The 11700-nt window shown below is 48.3% G+C and overlaps 2 protein-coding genes across 3 annotated transcripts in view; one reads left to right on the forward strand and one right to left on the reverse strand.

The window, feature by feature from the left end:
- The window catches only part of LOC119163128 (uncharacterized), a 533653-nt gene that overhangs the window by 113246 nt on the left and 408707 nt on the right, over window positions 1-11700 (reverse strand). The gene's annotated exons all lie outside the window — the stretch shown is intronic.
- Window positions 4998-6088, forward strand: LOC142772060 (uncharacterized). The gene has a single exon (XM_075874160.1). It carries the CDS (start codon window positions 5275-5277, stop codon window positions 5506-5508), a length of 234 nt encoding a protein of 77 aa, XP_075730275.1. The 5' UTR covers window positions 4998-5274; the 3' UTR covers window positions 5509-6088.

Below are 11700 nucleotides of genomic sequence, written 5' to 3' on the forward strand. Positions count from 1 at the left end.
CATCTCAACAACATTAAAATATTTCGAAATGCAAGAAACATAACTTATTCCACACAAAAAAATGAAATTATAGGGCTGTTCACGTAACTATTCAAACTGGCTTTTTGTAACAATGGAACATACACAAGTTGTTTTTTCTTTCATTATTCATATACTCTGCACATATATCTCTATTTATCATACGTGCAGGCATATTTCTATTCTTTTGCGCATTCTACTTTGTAATGCATACTTGGGGTGCTTTGCATCTTTTTTTTTTTTGTATTCTCTGACATCAAATGCTGTACCCGCTCGTTTCGCCGCCGATAGATGGCTGGGGCTTTGTCAAGCTGTAATTGGACAGCTTTTTTCCCTACCACTTTTTTTCACCGCAAATGTTCGCTTTAGTTTGGTTAAAACAAAGTTCTTTGATTGATTCATTGATTACTATGTCACTCGCCATTTTCGTATAACCAAGGTACTCGCTGCGCATCTGTGAGGCGTTATGTACAGTTTGTGCTGTGACTGATGACAATGAAGAATAAGCGTGTCCAGGCCACACAAGGACGGTTGCGCCAAAACGTTAGGGACCAACCAACCAACCAACATTATTTATCTGCCAGGAACTTAAACAAACGTGAACGTGCTCTCACCCAAGAAAGGCAACGCCAGCGCAGAAACAAGCTAGCCCGGAGACTAGAATTTGACAAGCAGCGGCAAAGCGCCAAAACCGACAACGAACCTCACGCATTACCTTACAATGACACATAATACCTTATATATGCAAAGCGGGTACCATGGTTACCCACAAAATGACAAAAATGGCACAGTATATAGGTGCTTCACTACTTCATAAAACTGATGATTTCTGGCGTAGTTGGTAACTTCAAGTCTACTTGTAATCGTTACCACAAAGAAGAAAAGCTTACAGCGCGCCTTAGAAGGCCCGCTCCTTCTGATTTTCTTCTGACCGCTCTGCATGATCCCCGTAGGTCGGGAGTTTTTAGGGGCGTAGCTCCTTTAGGTGTGGGTCTGTCCTTCTTCCGTTGGTATATATAGCCACCTTGCAAGCATCCCACTTCACCCCATCACCGATTCACCACTTCAGCGACCATAAAACCAATACTGTTGAGAGGTAGCTGATATGAAATGCAAGATGGTAATGTACTTGTATCCAGGTGCGCGTTGAAGAACCATAGATTTTCCCACTACGTCCATCCCTTGTTTCTACGTGACCGCCTACAGGTGGTGGTGGTTGTGGTGGTGGTGGTGGTGGTGGTGGTGGTGGTGTTGCAGCAGGCGGGGCTAGCCTGACCTTCATGGCCGGCAATTGTTCCGCCTGAGCATCTCCTGAATTTGGAAAATGTCACCACGTGTCAGACAGCCCAGTGTCTCGCAGGAAGACTAACAAAATTCGTTGCACGTTCATCCTAGTTACCGCGGGTCCTTCAGGAAAGATGACGTCATCAACTGTCCGGTGCCTATGACAGCCTTTTCGCAAAGTGCAGATAATCGCTGCCCTTTGCACAACAAACTGTGGGCAAAGCCAAATGAAATGTTCAATATCCCCGATGTCACCGCAGAAGGCACAGAACGGGGAAGCGTATCTCCCAGTCTTGAATGACCAGGCCGGGGTGTATGCGGAGCCGGTTCTTATGCGGTACAACAGCGTCGCTTCTTCACGAGAGGGTCCATGAATTAGACATGCTTGGTGTGGAAACTTGTAGATTGCCTTGAAATGATTGCGTATCACATCTTTGTTGTTCTGGTGAGTCTTGGGAGTTCTTACTTTTGGAAACGATGTACGTGCTTCGCATGCCTACAGTTCCACCTTTGCAAACTGCCCTTCGCAAACTTCCCGCTTCGTCTTTGTCTTCGCAAACATTCCGCTACGCCCCATTACCGATCCATCACTTCACCGACCATAAAGCCGTTATAATGAAGGGGGAACGGAAGACGTGCAACTATCACACCTAAATGCAGCACAAATAGTATCATGTTCTGCGCCTGTCCATGCTCTCTTCCTTCTTGTTCTTGTTTTAGGGGCGAAGCTCCTTAGGGTGTCATAATGACGGGGGAACGGAAACATATAGCTACTACTTACCAACAATAAAATTTCTTGCATAAATATATACAGTGTTCATCACGTCTTTGATGATGTAGTGGGCCATATTCGCGGATGGTTCACAGTTTAGCGATGAAACCCTCCAGCGCTTCGCCCTACTCATCATCATTCACTTCGCTAATATGCTGTGCTTTTATCAGCGCTGGCAAATGTTACTGTAACCAGGAGCTTATTATTCGATCGAATGTTAAGTATAACATTACTTCAGAGTACTAGAAAACATTCGCGATGGCAGAAGGACTTGCTTGCTTGCTTAACCCTTGGAATATGGCTGTTATAAACTTTGGCAGATTGGCCACGAAAACAGCCGTCATTATAGTAAGAAACGGCAGACTTCACAAGCAGAAAAAAAAAACTGATCGCTGACTGGGAAATTTCAAACATTTACGAAAGCTAGTGTAGATGAGGGGTTGCTTTTTTCTTTTCTCTAAAACGGCCACTGTTATATACTATAGGCCAAAGTTTAAAGGAACACAGTCGTTTGATAGCTACAACATGGTGACTGTGACTTGAACAATCTCTCGCCAGTGTGTCCACGTCATCTGAATACCCCAAACCAATATTGCCGCTAAAATGTATGTAGCCTATTGCAGCGCTTATTGAGAAGTAAATTTTAAATTTTCCTCTAACGAACTGGAGAATTATACAGCAGCTTCCACTGACAGCGGCAAAAAGTTGATGGAAGCAAGTAAAAAAAAAATATTCATATTTTGCAATAAAATCAACAGCACTCTCGTGCTTTCGTTGGCACCGTGTTTTGTTGAATGAACATGATAGCGATGAATAGACTTGCAAAGTTTTCTTGGCAAAAGGAGCCCACGCCCAGAAAGTCGGTTGCGTTTTCATCTTTTAGCACTTATTTAAACTCCCGCCTTTTTATCAATCAGCTTCATCTGAGTTGATTCGCTAAGGCACCACTTAAGATCACTTTTTTTAAGGAATAGATCAGTACCTATTATACATATTTCGGTTTTTTTTTCATTCCAACTGTTTCAGTCACAGTGTCCCCATTTGTGGACGCGAACTTCACAGGGGCGTCATAAGCCGCTTATTCATTCGAATTGTTTGAAACTCGATGTGCATGTTCCTGCAAGCTTCCTGGGTGGAGAACTAGCAGTCATTAATTTTCATTTTGCTCTGTATCGCTGTAGATCATCACTTTGTTGGAGGCCCTACTATGTTGGCCGATCTTCTGACGTGCCATGGTCCAGGATCAACGTGAAAAAAAATTTTTCCTGGTTCGAAACGAATACAACCGAAAAGCAAACTGTTCACGTATTAGGGTGTCACAAATAATTCTTTTTTCCAAGGGCTGAAGTTAAGTGATAGCAGTATAATTGAATAATAAGGTGTACACTTTATATTTAATTATTAAATCTCATAAAAACACATTCATTCATTTTGTTTCTTGAAGTAGAATACAAAGCGCCTTGAAATGATGTAATGCAAGTTTCACGCATTTCTGACAGTTGCATCACAATGACTGTCTAATTGTTAGAGCACCTGATGTAACCTGATGAAGCACCTGATGGAGCACCTGATGAACCGACTTGGAGCATCTTGGAGTGAATGGCATACCGCCGTGGTGGTCTTGTGCCTGAGATACTCGGCAGCTGACCCGCCGGTCACGGGATCGAATCTCTGCGGCGGCGGCGGCTGCATTTTCGATGGAGGTGAAAACGCTGTAGGCCCGTGTGCTCAGATGCGGGTGGACGTTAAAAAATCCAGGTTGTCAAAATTTCCGGAGCCCTCCACTACGGCTCTTCTCATAATCATATGTTGGTTGTGGGACGTTAAACACTATACCATGAAACCAACGTGGTACTATAGCGCTAAATTTGTAAAGAACGCTAAGAAGCGAAAACCTCCCAAGCATTTTCCCGGGGGTGAACATGGTTAAGTGCAAATGCACGGGGTGATGCTATGAGGGGGAGTAAAGTTAAAATCCGTTGGCATTCGCTAGTGAGTTAACGTAAACTCCCTCGTGTGATCACATTACGATTCCCAGGAACCATTAGAACCTCTCGGGAAATCTTGGTGAGTTTACGCGTATACGTGAGAGTGAATTCGCACTATAATGATGTTTATGTCCGCGGCCTGCTTCGCCCGCTTGCGCTCGGCATCACGGGCCCTTCGCCGCGCTGCCTTGTCTTCAGCCGGCGCGACATCTTCAACGACGCGTGCAATGTTCGCATTCGATTGCGTTGTACTCGTTGTTGGAGGTATCGCAGTAGTGGTTGATGCCTGCGATGTATCGATACCTATATGACGACTTGCCGATCTCGAGCGACTAGTGGCTGCGCGGGCGCCACGGCACGGAGGGCGGAGCACGCGAAATCACGTGGTGTGTGACGTCGCTGCGCCGCTGCTACAGACGCTCCTCTCCGCTCCTCGTGCCGTTGCTAGGAAAGAGGAGGTCGCTTATAAAGTGCATTCGCACTTAAAATAAATACGATAGTCTGCCTCAGCGTTTCTGTCCGAGTCCCGTGCTACCATATCATGTCCTATGGCATGTACGAGCTAGCCCAAATAGTAATTGCGGTGCCAAAGCACCGCAGCAACACAACCTGGTCATGCTTGAAACAGACTGGTTGCACTTATGTTGGTTGTTTTACTCCCGAACTGTTTACACGGCACCGGGGTAATCGATAAGGTTCAATTTCAGTTTAGCAGGTGTATGATATGGCTGATTTTTTATTCTTGTTCACCTTGTCTTGGGGCTCTCACCGACTGTGGGGGATCGATCAATAATTGAAATTATAAACTGCCCTCTTTTGGCCACGTTAGAATTTGAAAATTTTGCGTGCTTCACGGCCTTCTGAAAATGTCATCCACTCTTGATTTCTGCTTATAACCATTTTGCACCCGTTCCTAGCCCCCCCCCCCCCCGCTTATAGAAAATAGCTCCTCGGTTGCTTACGCAGAATAATGGCTACACAGCACGAATGTTCATAAAAACGGCTAAGGCAAACAAACTCACTTAGAATGAATTGAAAAAATGAATTTGGGGGAAACGTTAACTAATAAAAACATGAGTAATCATTAACCTACGTGGATCGGTTGATGAAAAAGAAGCCGAAAGTGTCTCGCTCCATCGGCTCGTTCTCCTCGAGCAACTGCGTCTCGGGCTGAGGCGGCACGAGAGCTGGGCCTTCGCAGGAACGAGCGCCATGTCTTCAGTGGACCGGGTGCTGACGCTGTTCGGCTACAAGCTGGACCGCAAGCTGGGCGACTTCAAGGCGCGCCTGCGCGAGGACCGCGGTCCGGAGAACACGGGCGCCAACCCCTGGAACCCGGCGACCATGGTCCTGGACTCGCTGCGGCGTCGCAAGTGCGGCTTCGGCCGGCTCGCCCCGAAGCGCGGCAGCTCGTCAGGCATCCGGAGACAGCGCTCCGGCTGCTAAGCCGAAGGTCACGGCGCGTCCACCATCCCCGACTAACATCCAGGCCTAAGGCACGCCTTCACCGCGTCCTTTGAGTCTCGCCGCTTCGAACACGTCTGCACCCCTGTTCAGAATCTCAACCGAACCCTATCGAGTCGAGACGTCGCATCAGTGAGGCACTGCAGCTCGGACTACCACAGATCTCAAGTCAATTGTCCCCGTAAAAGCGTGAGCCAGGCTAAACGAACTTTCAGTAAGCCAACCTTTGCTTTTTCATCTCCCGGGACTGATACGTACGATTTGCTAAACGTGACTGGCGACTACAATTCTGATGTCCTGGCCAACGCCCCGTACATCGATCGCAGTGGAAAGCCAGTCTTCCGTGCGCGCTTTTTATCGCCAAGCAAACTTTATCGACGGAGAGACTTATAGTTGTGCTCATCACTGAGACTGTTAGAAGACGTGGCGAGATGCTGAATACGGAAGGTTGTGACAAAGAAAAGGTGCCGATCGGGGACTTGTAGCGCCATTCCTTTAGGCTAGCTGCTCAGCATTTTGGATGTTTATATCCGCGTCATAAAAGATGTACCGTCCAACCTAAGTCACTAGCTTCAGGTGCTTCTCTTTTTGACGTGTTCTTTTTTTTTGTGAAAAACATACCGATAATTTTTTTCTGTGCTGAAAACAAACATGACATGATGCCGCATTGAAAACTCTGCTGACCTGAACAGCTTTCAGCATTGGAGCATCACTCATTATTGCGAATAAATCGCATTACCGAGCGCCTTTTGTATTGTGTACTAATTCAGATAGGGAGCATCTGCCTTTGCACGAGGGTTTTTGCCGCAGCATCAGTATAAGGAACCCGCCAGAACAGCTGGGCAAACGGGTTGTTGGTTTTGTGCCATAAAGGTAGCAGAATTCAGCCCAAGTTGAGGAACATTGAATTTCAGCAACCCATGTTACATATCGTTTAATGTGTAAACTGATACTTGATTATTCCTTTCAGTTTTCGGTCACCATATACATTTATTCACGGTATCCCGAAGTGAACAATTTGAATAGTCGAGCTTCGCGAAGCTCGCGAACACCGCTAAAAGCCGTTGAAAACGAGCAAAGCGCGTATAAATCGGCAGGTAATACAACATTGTTTTTTTTACATTTACTTGCACATGAAAAAGGACCACTCTGGATATTTTCTTCATACTACATGCTCTGACTTCATGGCGCTTGAAAACAAAAGCGTAAAGAAAACAGAGGTACTTTTCAGATATCAACACAGGTTGTACATAAAAAAAAACGTCAGATATGCGCGGAACGCATCGCAAGGTCACAGCGAAAGCTGGTGGGAGAGCGGCCTTTGAGAGCCTTTTCTATATAAACACAATTCGAGTAAATCCTAGAGGCACGCTTTCTGGGTACCCACTACGACATAAATAAATTTCTTTAGTAGGCCGGCATTCACTATACTAGACCCCTTTAGTTGGGCGTACGTGAAGAGCCCACGTACGCAGCACTGCCGCGGGAGAGAGCTGCGCATGTGCAGTACGTAACACATTGATTGCAGAGATGTGCGCGTACGCCTGAAAAAAAAAAAAAAAAAACGCGGCGTGCGTTAACGTGACGAGGCGAAGCGTACGTGGCGTGACGCTATCGCGATATCTCGATTTATAAAGGATCCAGATAGCAAAACGGCGGTGACGGCATCGAACGCAGAGAGCAACGAAGCCGGCCCAAACAGAGCATATTTTACTTTGAGGGACGACGTTTCGCTACTACCGCACGAGGGCGCTAAAGAGCACCCAAAAGCTGTTTTATTTCTAAGAACATACGTCTAGTTGATCCCAACGTATCTCGGTAAGGTCAATACGGTGAACTATAAAAGTGTCGTTGAGTGCTTCGCATACAGCGTACGCAACGCATCGTGCCACGTACGTTGACTCGTTACGTACGCCCAACTAAAAGTGCGTACTATCTTTCGTCATTCTTCGGAGAAGCTTGGTATCCACTAAACTCTTGCAACGAACTCTGTGCAAAGTTTGTGCTTCATGCAGTGGCTGATGACGATAAAGAATTGCCCCTCAAGTAGGTATGTGCCATAGTTAATAGGTGATGAAGAAGAAGCTTTTGTAATGGGTTGGAGCGATGGAATTCATTCACACCAATGTGTTGATTACCATACAATAATAGCGCACTTGCACGCATGACAGCCAATTTCACCGAAAAATTAATTGTTATTTTGGGACATGGCACAGGTTTGTTGCTGCATTTTTCATGTTCCTATTTTACGTCTGTTCTCAACATCTATTTCTATAGACATCCCTTCTGAAGAATTATTAGCCTTTGCAATCCTATTAATTGCCATGGTCCGCCAGCTGGCATACTACTTGTGCCTTTGTTTTAGGCGTTCGGTTTGACATGAAAGAAGAGTAGTTGTGATGAATCAAACGACCGTTTATTCATTTATTTATTTATTTGGCTGAAGAACAATTGAAGAGTGATATTGCTGGCTCACGAAAAAGAATATTAACAATAGTAGTAGTTGTGGTAGTCGCAATTTTATTAATAAAATAGAACAGGTGGGCTGCAGAGCGCAGCCCACCTGTCCTCGCTGAGGGCGGAGCCAATGGCTTCACATTCCCACAACACACGGTTGAATGTTGCTAACAGTCCCCAGGCGGGGCACTCCACACTTGGATACCATTCAGGGTACATGGCATGAAGAACCGCAGGGTTAGGATACGCACTGGCTTGCGATAGTCTAAGGATAACTGCCTGCGCCCTGCACAAGGCAGGGTGTGGCAGGGGGAATACCCTTCTTGACAGATAGAAGTGCTTTGTTATTCCGTTCAACGTAAGTAAGGGTTCCCGGTGAGGCAGAGGGACTGCGGAGGCAGCGCGGTCAGTGAGTCCTCGCGCGGCCTCGTGTGCGCCATCGTTAGGGTTAGAGGTAGAGTCCTCAATTGACCCAGGTGAGCGGGAAACCAAGTGAGAGAATGCGGCGTGATACTCTTGACGGTTTGGAGAATGCGGAGGGCCTGAGAGGCTACTATCCCGGTTTCGTATGCTTTGATAGCCGCCTTGGAGTCGCTGTATATTGACTCTCTGCGACTATCTAGCATAGCCAGCGCGATTGCAACCTATCGATGTGCGTACCGGGGCGGAGCAAGTGAGCCTGAAATTTGAGTCGACAAGTGAAACAGCGAATGCCACTTGTAAGACATATGGCGCAGTGTCCACAAGCTTGCATCAGTGGGGTTGCTACGGACATGCCCGAGCAGAACTCTACCCCTGGCCCTACGTCGACCGACGTTGTGCGCATGGTGCATATTGCGGGGAGTGGGTGCGATGCGCAGTTGAGACCTGATGTTTCTGGGAATCTGCATGGAATCGGGGCACTGGTCAATGGAGTTGAGGCCTAAATCGTCGAGTATCTTGCGGCCAGATTTGGTTCCGGAAAGCCTGAGCAGCTGTGAGCGCTCTTGCGCCTCGATTATCTCTTCGAGTGTATTGTGAACAACGAGCTTTTAAAGGTTTTCAGTGTAAGTGCTTACAGGCAAGCCGAGTGCGACCTTGAAGATGATGTTATTTTTTTAAATTCTCAGTCGGGCTATGTCAGGCATTCGGCGTTGTCCGCGGCGGTGTCTGGGGTAGTGGTTAGAAGAAGAGAAAGTCACCTAATTTCTGCCGCCCGGCTGGGAGCACGGCACAGTGCCTGTTTTTAGGGGCGAAGCTCCTTAAAGCAGCACCCGTTCGTCCCTCGTTGTAGTACGTAAGATGTCTTACGCTTTGACCTGCAAGGTGGTGCCGGTGGGAGATTTCTCCTGTGCGTTGTTGAACAATGAAAAATTCACAGCATGCGCTTTAACTAAAACCCGAATTCTCCTGTCTCTCATACCCCATTAGCAGCCATTGGCATGTGCAATGAGCACTATCTGACAAGAAAGGTTTTCTACGTTATACTCACTGGGCGTAACATTCTTGGTTTTAGAAAGGTTTAGCGAGCGTTGAGCCGCAGCGCCATGAATACAGTGAGTGAACTAGCATATACCATGAACTCGAGGTGGCTAAAGGTGGGAAGTAGACACGAAGCGCAAGCCGTGAGAAAGTGTGCGTGTGCCACCTCTCATTTAGTCCTTGGAATGTCCGCTGGATGGCGGTGCTTCTATATGTGGAATATATGATGAAAAGATGCGAGATTGTGGTACTTGGAGTGTTGACTAGATGAACGAACGGACACACAGACAGATTCAAGGACGGACGCGCGGATGGTTGCACGGTGAGATCGACGCATGGACGGACGCAGGGGCGGATGCATAGACGAACGCAGGGACGGACGCACGGATGGACGTGCGGACGCACGAAGAGACACACGCACGGACGGGCGGATGGACGCACGAACGGTCACCAAGACGGACGCATGGACGGACGGAGGTTTCGCCCTACTCTCCATCATTCACCCCGTGGATATGCTGCCATTTTTTTGTGCCCGCTAAAGATTCCCTTCACCACACGAGTCTTGTGGTGATGGTGGACACAGCGAAACCGCGGTGTTGGTCGTGGTTGTAAGGAAGAGGAAAAAAAATTGCCCGCAGCTTCCCTCGGAGGAACACTGAGGAGGATGCGGAGCATATAATTGGTTAACGGGGTGGTAAAGTGCGACTTACTTGGGTCGATGGCTAAATTGGTTAACGTGGTTGTGAAATGGGGTGTTAAATTGCGACTTACTTGGGTCGCTGGCTAAATTGGTTAACGTGGTTGTAGGAGGGGTGTTAAATGAGTGAACACGTACGACACGTATGCGAAAGGGCGGTGTTTATTTATTGCGACGAACTTTGAGCGGTTCCGCCAACACTTTGGCCGGCGCTGGTCGAAGGGACGTCGATCATTGCGACCTCGAACGTCGACGCGCCGTACAAACCAACCGACGAGCGGCAACTGAGCGAGCGAGCACCGACCTTGAGTATATATACAGCGCGACGGCGCATGCACTGTCAGCTGTCGAATGTTCAAGAAGGGGGAGAAGCGCAACGGCGCATGCGCGCGCGTCAGCTGCCGATGTTCTCGAAGCGCGACGGCGCATGCGCGCGCGTCAGCTGCCGATGTTTTCGAAGCGTGACGGCGCATGCGCGCTACATTATACAGCTAGCGAATGTTCGTGAAGAGGAGAAGCGCACGCGGTGTCTAGAGGAGGAAGGGTGCACAGATGGAGGAGGAGTGAAGCGCGCGCGGTGTGTAGAGGAGGAAGGGATGCACAGATGGTGGAAGAAGGAGGAGGAAGCTTGCGGACGGCGCCGCACTACAAGCCTCGAGTATTAGATGCTCCGCATCTAAAAGGCACCTAATTTCTGTCTGCCTCAGGGGCGACTTGGCGCAGTGCCTTAGAGGGGTGGGGGAAGGAGGGATAAAAAGAATAGAAGAAACGGATGAAGAAATACAGAGGCAAGCAACGGAAACTAGAAGGAGATAGGAAAGTGGGGATCTGGTCGAAGGAGTCCAAGGGCTGGGCACCACAATGCGAGAGCTGAACGGCGTCTGGAGACCATGGAGGGCGAACCAGTCGGTGGGAACTACGCTGGCGTCGGAGATCGCGAGGGTACGACCGTCCAGCTTGAAATCCTCTGAGCGAATCCCGATGGTATCTGCGCGCCGGCAGGTGCTAGTCCTCCGCTTACAGCTGCGGGTGCATGCGATTATCTTCACCCCAAGCAACCATAGCATGTTGTGCGAGAGAATGTAGGAGAGGGCATGGGCAGTGCTTCACCACTCCTTCTTTTGCTGTTCGCTTTCTATCCTCTTTGCGCCCCACTCTCCCGTCCTCTCATGCCTGACTCTAGACCGCGCGCTGGCTAGGCGCCTCCCAAGAACATCCAGAAATGTCTGCTCGAGATGTTCCTCTAAAGCCTAGTTCACACTAAAACATCCGCTTTCTACAGCGACCGAAATTCGCCTCCCGCCGAAACGCAGCGTCATTCCTACTGAACGCGCCCCGCGCCGCCGAATATGTCATCTACTACGGGGCGAACGCGGGATGGAAGCGCTGTCACCCGGTTGTTGTCGCGGCTCGCAAACGCCACTACGCTATCCGGTGGTGTATACTTTGACGATTCTCGTACGCACGAAGCAAGAAAAGACAGTACTGCTTACTTTGCTGGCAAGTGGCTGTCTTGTAATGCACGAAGAGCAGAAAAAACCACCGACGCCAGCGGCGTT

The sequence above is a fragment of the Rhipicephalus microplus genome, chromosome 9 (assembly GCF_043290135.1).
Source record: "Rhipicephalus microplus isolate Deutch F79 chromosome 9, USDA_Rmic, whole genome shotgun sequence".
Lineage (NCBI taxonomy): Eukaryota > Metazoa > Arthropoda > Arachnida > Ixodida > Ixodidae > Rhipicephalus > Rhipicephalus microplus.

Excerpts from the sequence above, each read along its gene's own strand:
- LOC142772060 (XM_075874160.1), top strand. The coding sequence starts at position 5,275 with ATGTCTTCAGTGGACCGGGTGCTGACGCTGTTCGGCTACAAGCTGGAC.